General features: G+C 47.7%; 1 protein-coding gene across 1 annotated transcript in view; it reads right to left on the minus strand.

The window, feature by feature from the left end:
- The window catches only part of LOC118884252 (mitochondrial intermediate peptidase), a 140913-nt gene that overhangs the window by 117340 nt on the left and 1509 nt on the right, over window positions 1-22064 (minus strand). Inside the window, exons 2-7 of the mRNA XM_036831773.1 lie at window positions 19997-20170; window positions 16926-17014; window positions 14428-14514; window positions 7360-7423; window positions 3187-3369; window positions 2490-2646 (exon numbers count right to left, since the gene is read on the minus strand). Coding sequence (XP_036687668.1) covers window positions 2490-2646; window positions 3187-3369; window positions 7360-7423; window positions 14428-14514; window positions 16926-17014; window positions 19997-20170 — 754 coding nt within the window. The remainder of the gene's footprint in view (window positions 1-2489; window positions 2647-3186; window positions 3370-7359; window positions 7424-14427; window positions 14515-16925; window positions 17015-19996; window positions 20171-22064) is intronic.

Here is a 22064-nt window from a genome sequence, read left to right on the forward strand (position 1 = left end):
AGCCGGGGCTCAGTCCCCCACCTTCCCTGGGCCCTGGCTGCCCCCAGCGTCCAGGTAAGCCGACCAGTCTCGTCCCGGCGTGTGTGTGTGCTGCGCCGTCCATCAGTGTTTCCACCTGCGCTGACCACCTGGCATCTCACACCTAACTCAGACCCACCGCGCTCCTGCCCCGCCCCCATCAGCAGGAACTGTCTTCCCGGTGGCTCATGTCGAAGGCCTGGCTCTCCCTTCGGTTCCACACGCCCCAAACGTGACATCCCACCACCTGCACAGCCGCCGTCGGCCTGGAGCAGCCGCGTCCCTCACTGTGGCCACTGCGAAGCACCTCCGGATGCCCCTCCCTGTAGCAGTTCTCAGCCCCCTCGGCGGGGCCACGACCACTGAAGTCCCGGCTCAAACCCACCTCCCCCAAGGACGAGCCTCCTTCACCTGTGACCGCCCCCGCCCCGCCCCGCGGGCTCCTCCTGCTCCTCCTCACGTCCTCACACCTGGGCCCCCATCTGGAGCCTCCGCTCACAGCCTCATCCACGAGCCTTCGCGGACCGTGCGGGGCCGCACACCTCCTGACACGCGCAGTCCTCCCTCCCCTGTACCACTTTCTCCACAACCTGTAGCAGCCAGGAACAGACCGGACTCTTCTCCTGCTTTTCTGTTCTCCTGTCACCTGCACACAAGCAGGGATTCCCATCTGTCCTACTCGGATTTATCTCCAGCGCCTAGAATAACATCTGGCACACAGTGGGCACTTAGGGCATATCTGTCGAACCAATGAACTGAAAGAGCCGATGCAGGTGACACAGAAAAAGGGGCATGTGGTCTCAGGTGGCCTACGGAGGAGCATGAATCGAGAGCCCGGGTTTGGGCTTGAGCTCTGCCACTTCTTAGCAATCAACCTGACCTGCGGTTCCTCATCTGTGAAGTGGATACAACCGTCTATCTCGCACGGCTATAGAGGAATGAAAGGAAATAATGGCCCAGAGTAGGCATTATATAACTATTACATATAGTATAAAATAATAAGACGTCGTTATAACAACGTGGTGACAACAGTGACTACAGAAAAGCACCCGAGGGGACAGAATACCTGTTTGGGAGCTAAAATATATGACACAAATTTTAAGTGTTCTAAGAGCTCAGGGACGAAGGAGTACAAGGGACGCGGAAACGTTTTAACAGGCTTCGTGGAGGGGCGGCGGGAGCCCAGCCCCGACACCCTGGAGAGGATTTTGACAGACAGACACGCAGGCAGCAAGCAGGCCTCGAGCGAGGGAGACGTGCCCACGGCTGACGGGGGGTGAGGCCAGGCCAGGGGCGGCGTGCCCGAGACAGAGAGAAACAAGGCGGTCTGGCTTCAACAAGACCTCCGAGGAGCTGCGGACACCGCAGGGAACACGGGAGGGGCAGAGACAGCACAGAGCCAGGGTGACCCTTCCCGCAGAGCCCCTCCCAGTGTCCCCCGACCCCGCGATCGGCACGTCCGTCCCGACGCACGGCCAGAGGCCCCGGGTGTCCACGGCCGTCTGCCCCTCCCACTCGGCCCGTCACCGAGGCATGCAAACCCAACCCCTAAGATACACCTGGGTCTGAACAGCCCCACCACCGAGGCCACCCTACCCTGGACTCAGTGTCTAAAATGTAACTGTAATCTACTACACACCTTTGAACGATATGCTATATACATTTGTATCGTTTTCACTGCAAAACATTTTCCCTTATACATCATAAATCGTAGAGAACTGAACGGAGCAAACCCAGGAGAGATGCTCCCCCCAGGCCCGCCCCAGCACCAACTTTGCAAAGCAGCCCCCTTCTCTCTGAAAGGAGGGGTTTTTACATGACCCGGCCTACCCTGAACCTTGACTTCAGCAGAAATATTCCCTCTGACACTAATTCTAACCAATCTGGTCAGGCTCAGCACAGAAACCAGCTGAGTTAAAAGGAAAACAATTCAAATCACCATCAGTGAAATTTTAAGTATGATGTGCTCTCAATGCGCACATAAAATACATAGGTCGGGCAGAATACATTCCAAACTATTAGCTCTATTTAAAACTTCTTCCGAGCTTCCCTGGTGGCGCGGTGGTTGAGAATCTGCCTGCCAATGCAGGGGACACGGGTTTGAGCCCTGGTCTGGGAAGATCCCACATGCCGCGGAGCAACTAAGCCCGTGCGCCACAACTACTGAGCCTGCGCGTCTGGAGCCTGTGCTCCGCAACAAGAGAGGCCGCGATAGTGAGAGGCCCGCGCACCACGATGAAGAGTGGCCCCGCTCGCCGCAACTAGAGAAAGCCCTCGCACAGAAACGAAGACCCAACACAGCCAAAAATAAAATAAATTAATAAAACTTCTTCCTAATAAAGAAGCAGAAATCTCAGTAACTGGTCTCTGATTATATGAAAAATAGAACAGTAATTTATAGCTATTTAAAATCATAAGTTCAGCTTCATAAAAACTCTACTTTGTCCTTAAAGTTGGATAAACAGGCTTACCTGGATTTTTAGCCATTGTTCCTTGGAGAGCTCTGTGGGAATATGTAGAATACCCCACTAACTTTGCCAGAAGATCTCTGTTGCTGAGCAATTCTTCTAAACATTTCAATTGACCAGCATTGGGATAAAGAAAAATTTTATAAGCGGCTTCTCGCACCTATGTTTAGAAAGTGAAAGGTAAAAGACATCCGTACACGGTACAAAGTCCTACACCATAATAATATAGGGTACCTCCCCCACTTTGTTCTGCAGGCGAGCAACGCTTTAGAATAATGGTCTCCACAAGGTGAATAAAGCTTCTGGATTCATCACTGGTATGGGAGACACATCATACTCGACTGGGTTCTCTACTATGGGGCAGGGTGGCACAAATTTTAGCCAACACACGTGCCATGAAGCCCCTTTAACCAGGTGACGTGCAAACTACCTGCATTAAAGTCTGAGTCCCTAGAATGGCCATCACTGCTGCTGTTCATCATACTTTGAAAATGAGGAGCCCTTTATGATATAGGAGTAATCAAACCATTTTCATTATTCAAAGCATTTACAGAATTAATCACCCCCAGTTCAACTTTTAGCGCTCAGTGACACTAACGTATTTTTAAAGGTGTGACTATCTTATCACTAAATTTGGGGGTCACAACAGACGTGGCCCCAGTATGGGGACCAAACTGCACGGAGGATGGAGCGCACGTACCAAGTCATCCGGCACTTCTGCACGCAGACCATCCACCAGCACGTGGTCCCCGGCCAGCTCGAAGTGATGCCGAATGTGTTCCGGCAGGAGATGCTTCTCAATCCTGCTGGGAAGGTGGGTTCCCATGAGAAACGCGCTGCTCAGATCCAAGATTTTAACGTTCAGGTCCACCGCTCTTTTACGCTGCACGTGGGGGCAGTAATAAAAGTTATTTAAGTAATATTTCACAACTAACTTAATAGGTAATCTATGAAGACAGCAAATCAACATATATAGCTGAATTATAATTTAATAAGATACTAAATATATTATGTGATAAAATGAATACTGAATATAATTTGTATCATAAATGTTTAATACACAGTAATGTACTACAAATGTTAACTCTACTTTTGACAGATATTTAATATCCTGACCAAAAAGTTATCCTTACGGTTTTTTAGTGCTTCTAGGCTTTAAGACGTATGTAACTTCTAGAGTTCTATTCGAAGTCTGGGTTATACAACGCATCTGTGAAATTAACAATATTGGGAAGTACAGGTCCTCCCCTGGCCCTGAAAACCTCTTAGTTAAGTGAGCTAGGGAGTAGTTGAATCTATTTGATATGATACTTAGAAGTATTTTGAGACTAAAAACATGAAGTATTTGAAGGGCAGATTAGAAAATATTCTCAGTCTTAAAAGATCAGGTACAAGGGCAGGGGAAGGAAGGTATAATTAACGCAGTTCTTCGCTGAAGTGCAGCGAAGGGGCACTTCCGAAGCTCTGCTGGGCACCCACTTGCGGGGTTACAGCAGGACAGCAGCAGAGAGGCGAGGAGGGCTGGAGTCGGGGCTGCTGGGGCAGGACCGCATCCCCCAGCCCCACGGCTGGCACCATCAGGCCTCAGGCCGTCAGTGACAGTGACAGAATGGGGTGGGTTTTCTCGTCAGTCACACCCCTAGGACACCATCTCCTGAGAATACCTGTGCCATCAAAGGGGCGCCACAAATATTTGGGATGAAACTTAAAACTGAGGTCCACATAACTGGTCAGGTCCTCCTGGGGACAAGGGGTGTATTTTCAGGCACTTGTTACAGGAAAACTACACAGGCATCCAGACCTGGGCTCAGGACAGGCTTCAGGTGAAATCACAGGCAAACTTCCCGGCAAGGGGGTCAATAGCTATTAACAGGTTCTAAACTACGCTATGACCCTAAAAAATGATTAGGCAGCACTAGTATTTTTTAAAAGATAACTATGTATGATGCAGATGTACCCTTGATAAGCTGCTGGAAAAAACTTAGTGTATTTTAATAACAAAAAATTTCAATACAGAAAATTCAAACTTCATAGGAAAAATAAGTTTTCAGATACTCCTACATCTTTATCATCCAGACTTCTCTTTGCCTATTTTGTTTCTGATATGGCCATTTGTCACCCCCTAATGGTGACCAGTGGAATAACAAAAAAGAAAGACATCTGGAAATTATACTATAGTTCCAAAAACTTTCCTCAAAGCTTTTACTACTTAAAAAAAAAAAAAAAAAAAGTGATAAAATTAGTTATTTCAAGGAGTTTATCACCTGTTACAATCCCTGGAAAAATAAAAACTGTTTATTTCCCAACTTCACCAACAGTCTGCTAAGTATATCATTTCATCATTTGGACATAATTAAACATGCGGTACTCAGAGCTCTAAGAATGCTATGAAATTATTGTATTTATTAAATGATTGCTGAAGAACACACTTCCTTTAATTTTTAATTATATTCACGAGACCCTGTAAGTAAGGAATAACCTAGAAAGAACGTAGGCCTTTACGGTTTGTAGGTTATGTTAGTGGCTTCATTTCAAGCTCTCTTAAAGTGTGCTATGTCTCCCTTGCCCCCTGTCCTAGTGGAGCACCTCTGACAACAGACACTGAAGTGACAACACAGGAGTTCAGCAGGTTTACGTTACTGCATCTTCAATGTGGGTGGGCTCGCAGGGAGTTACCTGCTAGGAGGGGCAGCTGTCCTATTAAGAACACACATTCGATAAAAGCAGCAAAGTCAGTGCTGGTGAAGCTGACCTTAACCTGACATGTTACTTTTTAATAAAGTTTCAAAAACATCTTTCATGAAGATTCTACAAAATAATAAAACTATTCTCCCAGATTCTCTAATAGCAAACTTCCTCATGAAAATATCGAATCTGATTAATGTTAGTGAGCATCGCTATGATTCTCACACATTCATTATTTTATTGAGTCTAAAACTCCTGTGCATGAAAAGCGAGAACCCACACTCCCTGTCCTTGAGAGGCCTGTGATTTAGATAAGCAACGCGGTAATAACAACCTAAAGATAAATGCCATATGTGTGAAATAAGTAAAATGTGAGTTTGGATGAATACAAAATTCCACCTGGGGGGTTGAGAACAGCTTTGCAAACACCATGGCCTGAAGATGAAGGCTTAATGGGGATTTCAGACAGGCAAACCCAGAGGGGACAGAGGACCAGAGCAGGGAGGGCAGTGCCATGAGTAACACGGGGGTAGGGGCAGGGAGAGCTGGGGATTCTACGTATTAATTGCCATTTATACTCTTTCAATAGGCAATGGGAAGGCACTGGAAGGTTCTGGGTGGAGTGTAACAATTGAATCAGCGCTTTAAGGAAAGTACTCCAATGGTCACAGACAGGTTAGACTGACCGCCAGAAGGCCTGCAGCAGGGCAGCTGGGCAGGCCCTGGAGTCGGCCTGGCTTATGTAATAGCCTCCTCCACCTACAAGCTCTGTGACCTTGGGGAAATCACATGACCTCTAGGTGCCTCAGCGTCTTCACCCATGCAACAGGAATAGTAGTAGTACCAGCCTCAAAGCTGTTATGAAGATCTGATGAGAAATATGTGATTTAAAGAGCAAATGCTTAATCACTGTTACTTATAATGGGTGTAGGAAGACAATGGCTTTTAGGATGGCCCAGGTATTTGGTGATAAGGATCAAGGTGAGTTGTTTTGGGGATGCAGACAGATGCAAGTGAAGCCCTACAGAAACAATCCAAGGACTTGGTCACTGAGATGTGAGAGCACTGAGAATGGAAAAAATGCAAACTGACTCCAAAATTGTATTTGGGTGACTCAGAGAATGGTGGCATTATTGGTACAGAGAAGTATTAATAACAAACTGGTCTGGAAAGGGGCAAATGTGTCCATTTCAGGCAATCTGAGTTTGCAGTAGAGCCTATTAGCCTTGGGGACTGCTGGGTTAGGCCAGGAGTCACGTGCTGAGCCCTTAAGGCCACATAAGCACACAGACATGTGAGCGGCCTCAGAATTACTCACGCTCAGCACCAACCAAAATGATAGCATCTATGTATGTGACACGTATTCTCAATACCCTGCCTTCTACTTTCCAAGACACTTTGATAAACCAAACTCTGTTAATAGGTAAGTGGCTTTATCGTATATTTATCAGGAGAAACATATTTATCTAAAAAAGAAAGCAGCACCGTAACAGTCTAGGCTACAGGCAGGCAGGGTGAGACACTGGAGCAGGCAGCTCTTTGGGTGCTGGTTGAGCCATCCCATTCTTCCAGCCCTGAGCTTAATACTGAAGTGAATAAGCATTCATTGGGATGTCATGTTCTAGAAGAGCAGTGGCCAGGGTGAGAGATCCTGAGGACAAAGGATGGGAACTTGAACAGATCACTTTGCCTTGTTCCCACACCTGTAAAATCAGGGGTCTGGACAAAGAAGGCCCCTCTCATCCCAGTTTCAACACTGTATAACCCATGCTTACTGCTTTCAGAATGAAACTATGGGGGTCTGTCCAAGATAGTTATTACATCAACAAACACACCTGCACTGGGTCTCAACAATACTTCCTGTACTTCTGCAACCAGACCCTAATCTTCAACAGTGCCAGCTTTCCTACTCACTAGCTGGTCTTCCTGATACGGCCCATCTCATCCCACTTCCATGACACCTAAAACGCCCCAACTGTCTCAAGTCATTTCTTAACTCTGAATTATCTTGGGTGACAGGCCAACCTCCAGAGAGCGCTATGTTCAAATACAACTTACAGAAGAATTTCATAACATAAACGACCTAGGTGTCTTTATAATATGGAAATTCAAGCAACATACAAGAACCGCATCAACAATATACCAACTAGATATCAGTAAAACAAGAGGAGCCAAAAAACAAAGTTACCTTTTCTCTGTCTAGATGGATTCCACTGATTTCAAAATCAAACATAAACAGTTCGGCCACTCGCCTGTAAATAAAATAGGTGCCAGGTTAGAACAGGTAATAATAATTATGAACAAAAATCAGTTTTTTGCAAAATAAATCCATCTTTTTCAACCTTACTGCCCAAAAGCCAGATGTTTCCACACACACACACACACACACACACACACACACACACACACACACACACACACACACACACACACACACACACACACACAGTTTGTTTGCTTGAAACCAGAAGCTTAACATCTTAGAAGTCAGGCAAAACAGCTGGCTGACTGACTGGGTTTTAAGCTCTCCTATGGATGATTTGGTATCAGATACACCGTGCTAACTATACAACAAGCCTTAAACTGACAATGAATGACAATTACTCCAACAAGGCCAAATTTTCTGCTTTTTTCTAGAAAGGAAAAAATGGACATCTTTTCAACTGTCTTTCCTTCAAGAATATCTGCTGCAAACCATACACAACGCACCAAATTAAGTCCTTGTGGGACACACACATGCTGCCTGAACTCTGCATGAAGGTGTGCATGCATAACTGTAACACATTTCCTACTCAGCATGTGTACTGAACAGAACGATACTCTGCTCACCCATGAGGCGTGGCCCAGACGGGGATAAGTACTGTTTCAATGAACGAACACAAGGCAAAAGAAATAATAAGTTTCCTAACAGGGGTACAAATAAAGTGCTTAGGGAGTTCAAAGACCATCAGGTGCGCGGGCTCAGTACTTGTGGCTCGCAGACTCAGTAGCTGTGGTGCACGGGCTTAGTTGCTCCATTGCATGTGGGATCTTCCTGGACCAGGGATCGAACTTGTGTTCCCTGCACAGGCAGGCGGATTCTTAACCACTGCACCACCAGTGAAGTCCCCATCTTTCCCTTTTTAGTTATAAGCTAATTTAAGATGATTTACTTTCCCATTAGGGACCAGGGGAATCAAAATACTGAACTCGTGGGCTTCCCTGGTGGCGCAGTGGTTATGAATCCACCTGCCAATGCAGGAGACACAGGTTCAATCCCTAGTCCAGGAAGATCCTACATGCCGTGGAGCAACTAAGCCCAGGTGCCACAACTACTGAGCCTGCGCTCTAGAGTCCGCGAGCCACAACTACTGAGCCCGCATGCCACAACTACTGAATCCCGCGCGCCTAGAGCCTGTGCTCCGCAACAAGAGAAGCTACCACAATGAGAAGCCCGCGCACCACAAAGAAGAGCAGCCCCCGCTCGCCACAACTAGAGAAAGCCTGCGCGCAGCAACAAAGACCCAACGTGGTCAAAAATAAACAAAATAAACAAATTTTTAAAACAGGAAAGCATCCACCTATTCTTTAAAAAAAAAAAATACTGAACTCGTAACATACTAAATGAAAGAAAAACCTGTGTGACCTGGAAACAAGACATTACCATGCTGGGCCACAAAGGCATGGGCTGGGACACACAGCTCTTCAGATCTATTAGGGTGGAAACATGGTCCCTGATGCCCAGGAGACAATGATCTACCATCACTCGTAAGTAGATGTGACTGATAAACATCGGGGGACCAGGAAGCAGAGGTGTACCTCACAGCGCTTCTGTCAGTATTACTAAAATGTAAGTCATGTATAACTGCATATCACAAATTTACTGGCATATGAAAACAGCTCAGCAAATAGTAGCTGTTTACTGGGGGGTGGGAGGGCAATCAGCCAAATTGAGCCCTCTAAGCTTCTCTACCACCATCATCCTAGTCCAGAACGTACTGCCATCACGCTGAACGGGCCACCGTGCCCCAAGTCCGCCACCTGCAGGAAGGCCCTCCTCATGTCCGAAGTCCCTGCGTCGTGAGACACCCTATCCGCCACGGTGAGGTCTCTAAACACTGTCCCCCACCTCCGACCAAATCTGGGGCCTCTGCTACGGGCTCCAATAGCGTTCATGATTTCCACTCCACAAGCTTAAATGTTGGGCAAACACAGAAATGTTTTAATGGTTGTGTTGAGGCCATATGATGCCAAGTCATGTGGCAGGAGACTTCACTGCTGGGTTATAAATGCTTTATGGGAAGCTGAAGCATAGCAGACAAAGAGGGAACAAAACCCAGCTTCAACCAACGTTGAAATAAGCCCGTATAGGTATTGCAGAACATGAAAAACAATTACGATTAGCAGTTCATGTAGGAGCTTATTCTTTTATTCACAGAGGGCAAACCTGTGAATGCCACCGTGATGACTGATTATTTCAACTCCATCCAAATCCCAATAATTAAAAACATAAAACAGTTTATACTTGGACAGTTTTTCAAAGGCTTTCTGCATGAGATTTTCAGTTTTGCTTCCAACTAGTGGCAGCCACTTAGAACAGTAAATTCTCTGATGCTGTACCGTAAGTGGAATCTCTGGGCTAAGGAGAACTGTTTTCTTCCTTCTTAACCCTGCTGCATGCTGGGAACCGAGCTCAAGTGTAACTAACACTCCTTGCTTTCATTAGTTTTTTTCTTTGTTTGTTTGTTTTGTTTTGTTTTGTTTTGGCTGCATTGGGTCTTCGTTGCTGCATGTGGGCTTTCTCTAGTTGCAGTGAGCGGGGGCTACTCTTCGTCACGGTGCACAGGCTTCTCACTGCAGTGGCTTCTCTTGTTGCGGAGCACGGGCTCTAGGCGCTTGGGCTTCAGTAGTTGTGGCACACGGGCTCAGTAGTTGTGGCACGTGGGCTCTAGAGCACAGACTCAGTAGTTGTGGCGCATGGGCTTAGCTGCTCCGCGGCATGTGTGATCTTCCCGGACCAGGGCTCGAACCCACGTCCCCTGCATGGGCAGGTGCATTCTTAACCACTGCACCACCAGGGAAGTCCCAGTAGTATTTTTTTAAAACTACTTTTTTCTGGAATTAAGTTATCCAAATATATGATCTATTCTCCTGCTTTTCTTGACTTTTTATAATGGATATATTCATCTTCCTGATTATTGTGCCAATATACTGAATGAACAGAATTTAAGTTCTTCTAAATTTCTGAAACTTCAACAGACCTTCTTTCTTAAATAATGTAAAGGGCTCCACTCAAGCCCCAGACTGTCCTCGTCATCTCTGTCTCCCATCCATCTCCCATCCTCAACAGTCAACCTAGAACACACCCCTCCTCTCTTCCAGCAAAGGTGGTTTCTGTTTGTTCTAATAAGAGAAAAGAAAGACGGCGGGGGGATCAACTAGGGGTGGGAATTTACTGGGTAATATAATTTTATCGTGTTACATAACATAGGTTTATCATGTAACAGCTTTACTGTAGAAATGCATGAAAAAACTAAAATCACTAATCCTACCAAAGATAACCACTATTAAAATTCTTGTATTTCCTTCCAACATACGACTTTTTCTTTCTTCTTTCTCTTAAGGCTATGAAGAACATGCTTCATTAAATAAGATAGGTTCCAGAAAGCAGCTTGGTGCCCAGCACATAGTAGGTACTTGAAAAAGTTTGCTGACTTTCTGCGTGGACTTAAGGAGCAGTAACTTGATTCCTGGGCTCTGAAACAGCCACTGTCCCCGGGGGCCAGGCTAGGTGGTCTGGGGGGACACCCAACAAGACCCTTATCCTCAGAAGCACAGTCTGAGGTGCATCTTTGGTCTTGTGAAGATACTATCTCCATGGCAACCAACTGTGGCTGATACCACATCCCCCAGCTTCTATCCAATCCACTTTCAACGTGTTACACCAGGACTCCCGCTGGGATACAACTACACAGACTTTTGTATCTTGCTTTTTCTTGTAAAATTATATCACAAACATTGAACAGTTCTCTGTATCTTTAAATATTCTTCAAAAGCATGGCTTTTAGGGCTTCCCTGGTGGCACAGAGGAGAAAACTAAGGCCTGGAGAGCTGGGGAACCAATATCCAGCCAAGGCCTCTAACTCTGGAGACCCATCTCCAGCCATGACATCCCACTTAGTACCAGTGTCACACTACACACTGTTACACGTTCAACAGCCATATGTTGCCATTCCTTACTTTGTGAAATAAGAGTTTCAGGAAGAGAATCCTTTACCCATTTTTCTATAAGAGGGTTCGCTTTTTTTCTTTTTCGGTAATTGGTAACACCTCTAAACATAATAACTATATTAACCTTCATCATGTAAGTAACATCTGTCCCACTGTTTATTCTGACTGAATGTGGAAGGGCTCTGCCAGACCAAAGCCTGCAATTTGTATACGATCAAATCAGTCTCCCCTTTTGTGCTCTGGTTTTGGTATCCTCTGAAGAAAGACCTTCCACATTCCAAGTTATCAATACTTCTAGGATTTCTTTTTAAAAGATATTTAAATCTTAAATTAATTTACTTTTCCATTGGCCTAACATCATCGACTGAAAACCAAGCCTTTCCCTACTGATGAGAAACGATACTTCTATCCTGTGTTAAATACAGTCACACAGACATTTGTGTCTGTGTCTGAAATTTCTCTATTCTCTCATTGACCTTCTGGCCGAAGTATAATGCTCTTAATGCTCTTTTAAATACGGTATTTTTATAATATGTCTTACTATCTGGTACAAATCCCTCTGTAGCATTTTTTCTTTACCAGATCTTTCCTGCCTATTCTGGTATATTTACTGTTTATGACTTCAAAATCATTTTAAATAACAACAACAAAAATCTTTAGATGTAGAATGGATAACATCAAACTTACAGACCAGTAGAGACCACTGAGTTTTCTTTTTCTAATCTAAGAATACAGCATGCTGCACCATTTAAATATCATCTTTCATGCCTTGGGTGGGGGGTGTGCATGTGGAGGTTCTGCACTTTGCCCTCCTGAGGGTACTCCAAGCTGTATCACAGCTTTGCTGCTCTTGTGACTGGGACTTTCCCTCCATTATATTTTCTGGAGTGTGTTTGTTATATTCTTAGCAAACAAGAAAGCTCTTGATGGTTCTGGAAAACCCCAAGTGAAACAGGTTTCTTTATGGCTGGGCTTCCCAGAGACTCTAATACACTGAAATTCTCCAAGAGAGGAAAATTCATTAATATGTCTGATTTCCAAACTTACTGATCAATGGGACCCTTCTGGGAATACTTTCTAATATCTCACAAAACTAGTATTCCGAGGAATGCACCTAAGAATATGATGATGATGGCATTTCTTCTATACGTCATCTTCTCATGACAAAGTAATGTATTAAATCTCTAATACTTTGTTTTAGCCATTGACTTCTCCTTCACCATATGCAAGGTGCTTCCTGGGTTCCAGTCAACACTCCTGATGATATACAAGTGCCATGACAGTTTGATAATTATCACTTCCAATTCTTGTTTCCTTCCACTCACACGTAACCTTTCCTTTCCAGAATATTGATCTTCTACCCAGATTATTTTTCCCAATGTGTTTATCATTCTGTTAGTTTAAAAATCCTGGGCTTCTCTGGTGGCGCAGTGGTTAAGAATCTGCCTGCCAATGCAGGGGACACGGGTTCGAGCCCTGGTCCAGGAAGATCCCACGTGCCACAGAGCAACTAAGCCCGTGCGCCACAACTACTGAGCCTGCACTCTAGAGCCCGCGCGCCACAACTACTGAGCCCACGTGCCACAACTACTGAAGCCCGCGTGCCTAGAGCCCGTGCTCCGCAAAAAGAGAAGCCACCGCAATGAGAAGCCCGTGCACCGCAACGAAGAGTAGCCCCCCCTCGCCGCAACTACAGAAAAGCCCACGCGCAGCAACAAAGACCCAATGCAGCCAGAAATAAATAAAAAATAAATACTTTTTAAAATAAAAATAAAAATCCTATTGGCATCTTAGTAACATCTAGAAATGTGGTACATGTCCAATTAGCACAAGTCCTTTGTACCTCAAATGGTCTGCCAGTCTACTTCCATTTTTATACATTAAATATGGGAAAGCAAATCTGTAGTAAAGTCAGATCATGAACAACCTGTTGTTACTCAAAGTCAGCAGCAGCTCAGTATAAATCCAGCACAATTAGCAGGCATTCAACTTTTACTCATTTTGCTAACGAAGGTAATAATGCTCAAACCTAAAATTATAATAAGACCCATTGCTGTGATTGTACAGCCAGCTTTACCCATATCCTGAGCATCAGGATCAATGAACTGAAACAGGAGCACAGGTAACTGCTTACAGGCAGACAGGTGAAGACAACCCCTCCCTGCTTCTCACACGGCGTGGTCATTCCTACACCAGATCAACATGAGACACCACCACTGACTGATCCCTGCGGGCAGGGCTTCACTTGGGGTCACAGGCCACGTACGGAGACAGACAAGAGAGGAGGAAGCAGACGGGGCCAAGTAAGCACCCCATAAAGAAAAAGGAGATAAACAAATGCAAGAAGGCAGGAAAAGACATTCGTCTCTGTGCCATGACACAAATAACATATAGGCGGGTTAACGACAAACTCTACCACGTTTCATAAACAAATAAATCTGAGCAAAGAAATATAATATCCACAGTCCTGTATCAAATATATTTGTGCACTGAGTTAGAATGAGGTCTTTTCAATTCAGAATCATAAATGGTATGAACCAAAGCCAACCATTTCAAGGATCTTGACATCCACCAGTTAAATAAAACCACTCTGCTTTCAGCTCCTGCTGCAGCAATGACGGAACTTTAGGAATGCAGCTAAATGGCACCGCCAACTGCTCACAGGAATCCATTCCCTGGAGAGGGCCCTGCTGCAGGCCGCGGCTGTGGGGTGCTGAGATGCAGCAGTGAACAAATCAGACCAGGCCCTGCCCTCGAGGAGCTTCCCGTCCAGTGGGTGGGGAAGCTGAGCCGACAAACAGGCAGAGGAGAGAAGGCTGGGAGCGGGAGGACTGAGAGAAGCGGAGCTGGGCAGGAGGCCGGGGTGAGACAGGCACAGAGCTCTCGGAGGAGACACCGTCTGAGTGGCGTCCAAGGAGGGCGCGGGACTCGTCGCCTGGGGAGAAACCGTCCGGACAGAGGGGCCGTGAGTGCAGGGACGCCGAGGGGATGGCTTTCAAGCTCAGCTCCACAGTCACAACCGCGATGAAAGCAAAGGAAGCAGTACCTGGTTTCTGGATCAAGGGAATCCACAAGTTTTTTATCAGCTAATAGTTTTTGCAGACTTTGATATAATTCCACATTTGTGTTCAACCTAGAAAAATTACAAATAAAAAAAGTTAAATGATTTTCTAGTACCTTCTTTTTTTGCTTTACGTGAAGAGAATGGTGTCAAGTTCCAGCATCCACACAGCCAGAGGCCAAAGGTCTGGGGTATTGTTTTGTTTCTTCCTTTGGACCAGGAATGGCATAACCGCAGCTAGTGAGGGACGGGAAGCGTGTTAGTACTAACTGTCCCGGAAAGAAAAAGCACAAACTTAAAGCCACAGTTCACAGCTGGGGACAGAAGGGCAGACAGGACGTGACCCCACTTCCATCGAGAACCAGCGTGTCAGCAACGTGCCGAGGACCATGGCTTCTCTAACAGGAGAGGAGCGGGGACGGGCGGGGAGGGTCAGAGGCAAAGACCCGCAGTCCTGACTGGGCGCCGGGCCTGGGCTGCCTCGGCTCCCCCGGGGGAGCGGCGGGTCCACACCGGGGACAGCTGGAAGGCACAGGCTTCGGAGCCGCACCCTGCAGCCACGTGGGCCCCAGCTACCGTGCCCTTGGTCTGAAAGGGTGAGACCCTTGGCGGCCCCCAGGGTTCAGCGAGACGCTGGGCACGGCCCCCACTCCCAGAGGCAGCGGCTACAGTCCGCGGCTGCACTCGGGCCCGGCCCACCCAGCACTGCCCGCCCGCCCGAGGCACCACCGACAGCTCCCGAGTGCCTCTCCCGAGAGCACCAGAGGCCCGGTGCCCTCAGGGCCGCACGGTGCCTCGGGGAAGGGCAAGGGCTGAGCGCCGCCCGCCAGGTCCACTCGGGGGCTCGCGGGCGGTCAGGTTCCCCAGGCAGCTCACAATCAAACCCCTGCAGGTTCATACGAACCGAGGGGCCTCTGTCGCCACGGTGCTCACGGGCCACCCTGAACCTGAGGGACCAAGGCAGCCCCGGGCGCCGAGAAACGCTCAGCAGGGGGACAGGCTCGGCCTCAGGAACCAGAGAAGGAGAAGATCAGCGCGGACGGCCGCCTCCTCTGGCTGCTCGGCGCCCGGCCGCCCACGTCCAAGGGCAGCCGTTCCGAGGTGGCCGGCCGGACCCACGTCCGAGGTTTGAGCACATCTCCCACGTCGTGTCCTACGTTGCAGGACTCTGAGATAAAGGCTGTATTCTAGTCTGTGTTTGGCATTAATTCTAAACCAATACGTCCAGTTTTATGCTTGCTTTTCCACCACTGGAAAGTCAGTCGATTCTCCTCGGCACCGGAAGGCATCCTATTCAAAGCTGCCCTGGGCAGTTAGGGTGCGGCTCAGGCTACGGGGGAGAAGGAGCCAGCGCCCGGGAGGGCGGAGGGCAAGGCTCTGGGCTCTGTCCGGGGACGACGGCCAGGTCCCTCGGCAGCACCCACGCCCCACCGGGGGGCAGGGCCCGGTCCCAGCAAAGGGCTGAGCTGCGCTCCACGGCCAAGGGGGGACCGCGGGCCAAGCCTCCGACACCACCTCTCTACCGACCGTGGCGCCGGCTGTCCCCCCGCGGAACCAGGAGCCCAGGTCCGCCGACGCAGCACGCAGGCCCCGGGCAGGGGCCCGGGGCTCTCGCTCACCTCCCCAGCAGCCCTCGGCTCCAGCGCCTCCAGCACGCTGGGGTCTGGAGTCTGCAGGGACCAGCTTACCCGTTCAAGGAGCCGAATTTCGCACGCACCGTCCCAAAAAGGCAAACGCTGCCGGGGGCACCGGCCAGCAGCAGCCGTACACCCCACGCGAGCCCCGGGGGACGGAGGGGCCTCCGCTGGGCCGGGAGACACAGGTCCCGAGGTCTTTCCAGCCGGGGGGCCGGGCGCCCGCACTGGCTGACCCCCCCTCCTGGTGGGCACCCTGCCCCCTCCCCATTACTCTGACCAGCATGCTTACATTTACTCCGAATCCCTTTAAGGTGACCGATTTCACCCCAGCCTGCGCCTGCCGCAGCTCCCAGACTGCCTTTACGATGTGCCCAGACGCCCCCAATCCCAGCCCCCAGGGGACCGCAAGGCCACCGGGCAGGGGTGACCACACTGGCCTCTCGCCCTGCGGCCACAGCTCCAGGGCGACAGCGATTCCACCGCACGGCCATCTGCCAGCTCGCGCTGCCCCCGAGACGCTGAAGACCCCTTCAACGAGGAGAACGAGGACCCCGGGCATCCGCCGCGCGCCCCCAGCATCACAAGCCCTTTGCATTTACCGTCTCATCCTCCTCCCAGCAGCCCTGAGACGCGGACCACTCCACCACCCCCGTGACCAGTGAGGAAACTGAGGGACAGCAGACAGGGAGGCGGCCCAGAGTCAGGCCGGGGCAGCCGTGCGGCTCACACACCGACCCCACGCCCCATCCCCCGCCGGGCAGGGACAAGCCCTGCAGACAGACGACCTGGGGCACAGACCCGGGGGCCCCGCGGCCCAGCACGGTCCGGGAGGAGGGGCAGACGTACGTCTCCACCATGGCGCCAATGCTCCGGCAAGCTTCCTCCGCGGCCTCCCTGAATGCTGCCTCGGGGTGAGCGATTTTCACAAAATCGGCCTAAGGGAGGGGAGACAAAAGCAAAAGGGCGTTTGATGGGAAGCTTGCTTCCAGGGTCTGAGGGCGAAAATGAAAACCTGAGCTTTAAAATGTGCCATTTGCCTTGACCCAGCATTTCCATTACTGGAACTTTCCTAAACCAGCGGGAGGAGCAGCTTCTTCCTGAACACTCATTAATTCTGTTATTTCCGGGAACCAAGTCCGTTTCATTTCCAAATACATTCCAAAATACTTTTACTGACTTTATTTTAGAGAAGTCTCCCTCCTGCAAATGTAAAAACCAAGTGAATTCTTCCTACTTCTATCATTCAAAAGAGCAGACTCTCGCTTCAAATAATCCGGAGCTTTCTACCTAAGTGTTCCTACCAGGCTCCATGGAACATCGCTTGGAGGCGCTTCCAGTTAACACTCACACCTGGTGTCCTTTCAAGGCTGCGTTAACTGCATTCCAGCCTTTGTGCAGAGAACAAGGACTGCCTTTAAGTAAATAGGAATCCCCAGCTGCAGCCCACCTGGCGCAGGGCTAGAGCTGCTATTCTGACCTTAGAATTTAAGCCAGAGTCCCTTTATTTTTTTTTAATGAAATCTCATAAAATCTCTAGATTTTAGTTTTCATGTTAACTGCAGTACACTGCAAAAGAGAAATGCAGGGAAACTACAAAATACTGCATATTTTCTTCATTCTCGTGAAGACAACATGTACGGCTATAACGTGAAATAAAATCACCACAAAGTAAAATGTCCTAATTTTATTATCAAATAGTTCTTAATGTAGAAACATATAAATCCATAGTTTGATACAACATTTGACGTAACAGTAGGATAACATCTGCACTAAGGCACCTGAAAAGTGAGCTGTGTAAACTTTAAAAGATGCTATATAAATTACTCATCTGCATGGTGCACAATTTACAATCAATATTAAAATTCAAAACACCAGCATACGTTTTAAAACTCGTTTGTGATAGTGGTGAGGAAAATAATACAGTTCCACAGGGACTGTATTAAGAAAGAAAAACAAAACAAAATGACCAGTTTATAAAACTCATGCCTTACATGGTATTGATCTCACTAGTCGGTAAAATCTTAAAAATTCAAAAAAGGAAGAAGATTCTTTGAGCTTTTTGACCCAAAGATTTACATGTATAAATCACATCCTAGTCTTTTTGAATGAGATATTATCAAACTTCATAAATATAAAAAACTTCAAAAATAGGGCAAGCTGTGGGGCAGAGAAGTTAAAATCTTTTCGTGAAGAGCAGAAGTAGAAATGTGGAAAAAAATGCTAGAACACCGGTTAATTAAGACAGAGGCTAAGACAACAAACAGCCAGTAAGTTCTGGGATTTCTGACCACAAAAGCCAATACTTGATTACAAATAAGTGAAATCTGCTGACCAGCGCTTTCCTTTCAGATTTCAGTGGCACCGTTAAGCAGAGACGGTTCAAAACCTCTTTTCTGACAGTACGTCTCCCACATCCCCCAACAAGACGAGCCCTCGCTGAGCACATCCTGGAGGGGCAGAACCCAAACCCAGAAAAAGCAGGAGCTGACTGCCGGAGCCCTCAGGAAAGCCCTTCAGGATGGATACCCTGCCTATCTCTTTACAACTGGGAAACTTGCAGCAGTGAGTCTAGGACAGCGGAGGTGTTACTGGCTCAGCGCAGAAGCTGAGAGCGAGAAGGCTCTCGAAGAAGGAAAGCACAGACGGGGAGCTGCCACTCTGGTGAAGAAAGTCAGCCTCAGTCGGGAAATATGATTCCACTTAGCTGACACTTAAGAAAGGACAAACTACGGGGATGGAGAACAGGTGAGAGGTGGCGAGAGGCGAGGTGGGCGCGAGGCACAGGGAGCGTTCTGGGGGTGACGGAAGAGTTACACATTCTGACCGTGGGGCGGCTACGTGCGCACAGAGTCCACGTTCACAGACCTGCACCATCCCTTAGGAGAAGTCGATTTTACCGCCCAATAACTGTGAAAAGAAACACTTTCTCACAAGATGGGAGGCGACCTTCCTGCCACGCCAGGTAAGGTTCCATCCGGCCCGGGCGGCAGCAGCCCTGGAAGCGTGGGGAGCGAGGCCTCTGCGGCCAGACGGCCCGGACGCGAAGCCCAGCTCCACCACTCACGGGCCGGGGAACGTAACCTCTTAGTGCCTTTCTTTCCTCGTCGACGACAGGTGGAGACATGCCCAGAAGGTTCAATCAGTCAATCCAGGTGAAGCTCTTACCTGGGTCCAGTGCCAATAAGAGCTACAAGACAGCCAGCACCAGAACATAAGCTCCACGAGGTCGGAGTCTGTGTCTGTCTCACTCGTGGCCGCACTCCCAGTGCCCGGCCAGGGTGGGGCTGCGTGCAGAGTGAACGTGAAGCAAGAGCTGTGCAGACAGGAGCAGGCGTGACCACGACTGGGGACTGGCGTGCCGCTACGATGTCGCGGCCGCCCTGGGCTGCGAGGGGATCCCGCTTCCACCTCGGCCGCGGGCGTCTCAGCTGGCGGAGAGACCTGCGGGCACTTCTATCTCAACTTCAAAACGTGGGGAAAAGACGCCTTTGATACAATCAGTTTGATGTCAAAACCTTATTTTCGATCAGAAAAGACATTCCTGAAAAGGCTTATAAAAACTAGTTTTTTATAAGATTAATTTTATTGTAAAGGTACAGATAAATGTTCTACTAGGATTTTGGTAGACATTTTCATAAATGAAGAACCTCTGTCACATGAAGAATCTTTGCCATGTGCGTCATCATTCTTCCATTACATATTACATATCTACTTTATTAAATATACACGTTAAAGTACGAATACTAGATCTGACCTTTCCTACACGTTCTTCCCATTCAACAGCCCACTTCACTTTAACAGATTACACCCAAGAGCTCTCAAGCATTCCTAACTTTACCATCCAGTACTGAACCTAACACACTGAGCTTAACTTGCAAAAGTGAGAGGTGGTCTGCGGCCCACGCCCGGCGTCTTACCAAGTCGGCCACCCTGCACAAGGAGTCCGAGAGCTCGTCAAAGATGAGCACGGTCTGGGGCCCGGGCGGCGCGGAGCACACGCGGCCCACCAGCTGCTCCGTTTTCCTCAAGGCCTTCTCCTGGGCGACACGGAATCCTTCTGGGGCGCTGAGCTCAGGAACTCCAAACAGGCCCTGAAACCCAAAGAACAGTTCCCATTGATAACTAAAAACATGACCTGGGGGTATTCAATACAAATACTTTCTTCATAAACAAAATCTTGGTTTTCGTTGATATTTCATATCGTGGTGACACCTGTCATCACAGGTATCGCTTTCACATTCCCTGCGACATTCCACATATGACACTAAAAATGTTTTAGAATGTAATTTTTCTTCAATTTTTAATTATTTTATAAAAAACAAAAATAGAACGATATGGGTTCAAAATCCAGCTCTGCTACTACCACAGAACCTAACTCACAAAGTGGCAAGGATTAAACGATACACTTTTTAAAAAAAACATCTTAGTGCCTGGCACACAGAAAGCATTTAACAGATGTCAGCTGTAACCACTATCAGCTGTGTGAGCCTGGTCGAGTTCTCTCTCCTCCTCGGCCTAATTTCTTCATCAGGCATGAAGGGATGACAATATGTGCTGCGTCTCACAGCACGGACACAGGAACAAGGTTAGTAGGTTCTCAGGACCCTGCCCGGCACTGAGTGAGGTCCAGGGCACAGCATCAAGCACTCCACAAAGTATAAAACAGGGACGGTGAGTTGATTTCTGAGCACATATATATTTTAGGAAGATTCAGTAAACAGGCTAAACCAAGTCATAGGCGGAAACTGGCAGCAAATTTTATACCTTCCAAAAGCATTTCAACACCTTGATAAAGATAAAAATCACTAATCTAATGGGAAGGAAGGACCATCTTCTTGTACCGGTTCGATCGCACTTGTTATGACGCCCAGGAAGGCAGACAAAAACCACAAACACTTACTACACATCCACGGCATGCCAAAAGTGTACCATGTACTTTACATAGGTTCTCTCATGTAAATCACACAATCCTACAGCACAAACTATCAATCTCCTTTTTACAGATAAGGTAACACTTTCACAGGTTAAACGAACATGTCCGTGGTCACTAGCGAACAGTGGGAAAGCCGCAACCTGAACTCGCTCCAAGCACCCCTAAAGCCCACATGTTCTCCACGCTCGCGGACTGCAACTGGCATTGGAAAGTCTTGTCTCCGCAGGAGGCCAGCTCCAAGAACTAGGAACCCCGCTCTTCGCCATTTTAACCAGCTGCCCAACGCAGGGCCTAACACAGGCGGGAAACTCACGAATGAGGCAAATTAACAGGGCCAGACCACTGTGTAGACAGCTTTGTATCAAGAGATGCTTAACACGTCAATTGCGGGAAATACCAAGAGGCAAAGCTTTCAGGCCTGACAAGGCCCACTGTTTCTGCAAGAAGGAATGCACGAAGTTGTTAACTTCTTTTCAAAATATATTAACAAGTTGGAGAAAATAAAGACAGGCAGCGGCAGAGCAGAATTAGGAACAAAAATATAGTTGGTTTTTACAATGATTTAGTATGATTCAATTACAGACTTTACTTTCACTTCTCAGCACACCTCCCCTCACTCCTCTTGGGAATTCTAAATCTCAGCCTACCAAGTTATGGTAATACTAGAAAACTACATAAGCCTTTGGGTTTCTTTTTTTAATCAAAAACCAATTCACGTATTTGAAAATCTGATATCAGCACCTAAAATTAAGATGTACAAAAGAAAAATTAATAAAGCTAAAATTAGATCTATTTCATCCACCCATAACCAAGCTTACCCCTCACATCTTTTTGCTCAGTACCCACAGGCTGTGCTCGTTCTCACACCAATTATGTCAATACCAACGTTATTTACCCCCATGGAAGTTGGTGTAGCAAATTTCATTCAAAAATAATTTTAAAACAAAGAAATTTGGGAGTTAAATAAGAAAAACTCACATTATTAGACTCACTGTAATTATATCCCAGACTCATCTTTCCAAGAAAGGCAATAGTAGAAATAATGAAAAAAT

Source organism: Balaenoptera musculus, chromosome 18 (genome assembly GCF_009873245.2).
Source record: "Balaenoptera musculus isolate JJ_BM4_2016_0621 chromosome 18, mBalMus1.pri.v3, whole genome shotgun sequence".
NCBI lineage: Eukaryota > Metazoa > Chordata > Mammalia > Artiodactyla > Balaenopteridae > Balaenoptera > Balaenoptera musculus.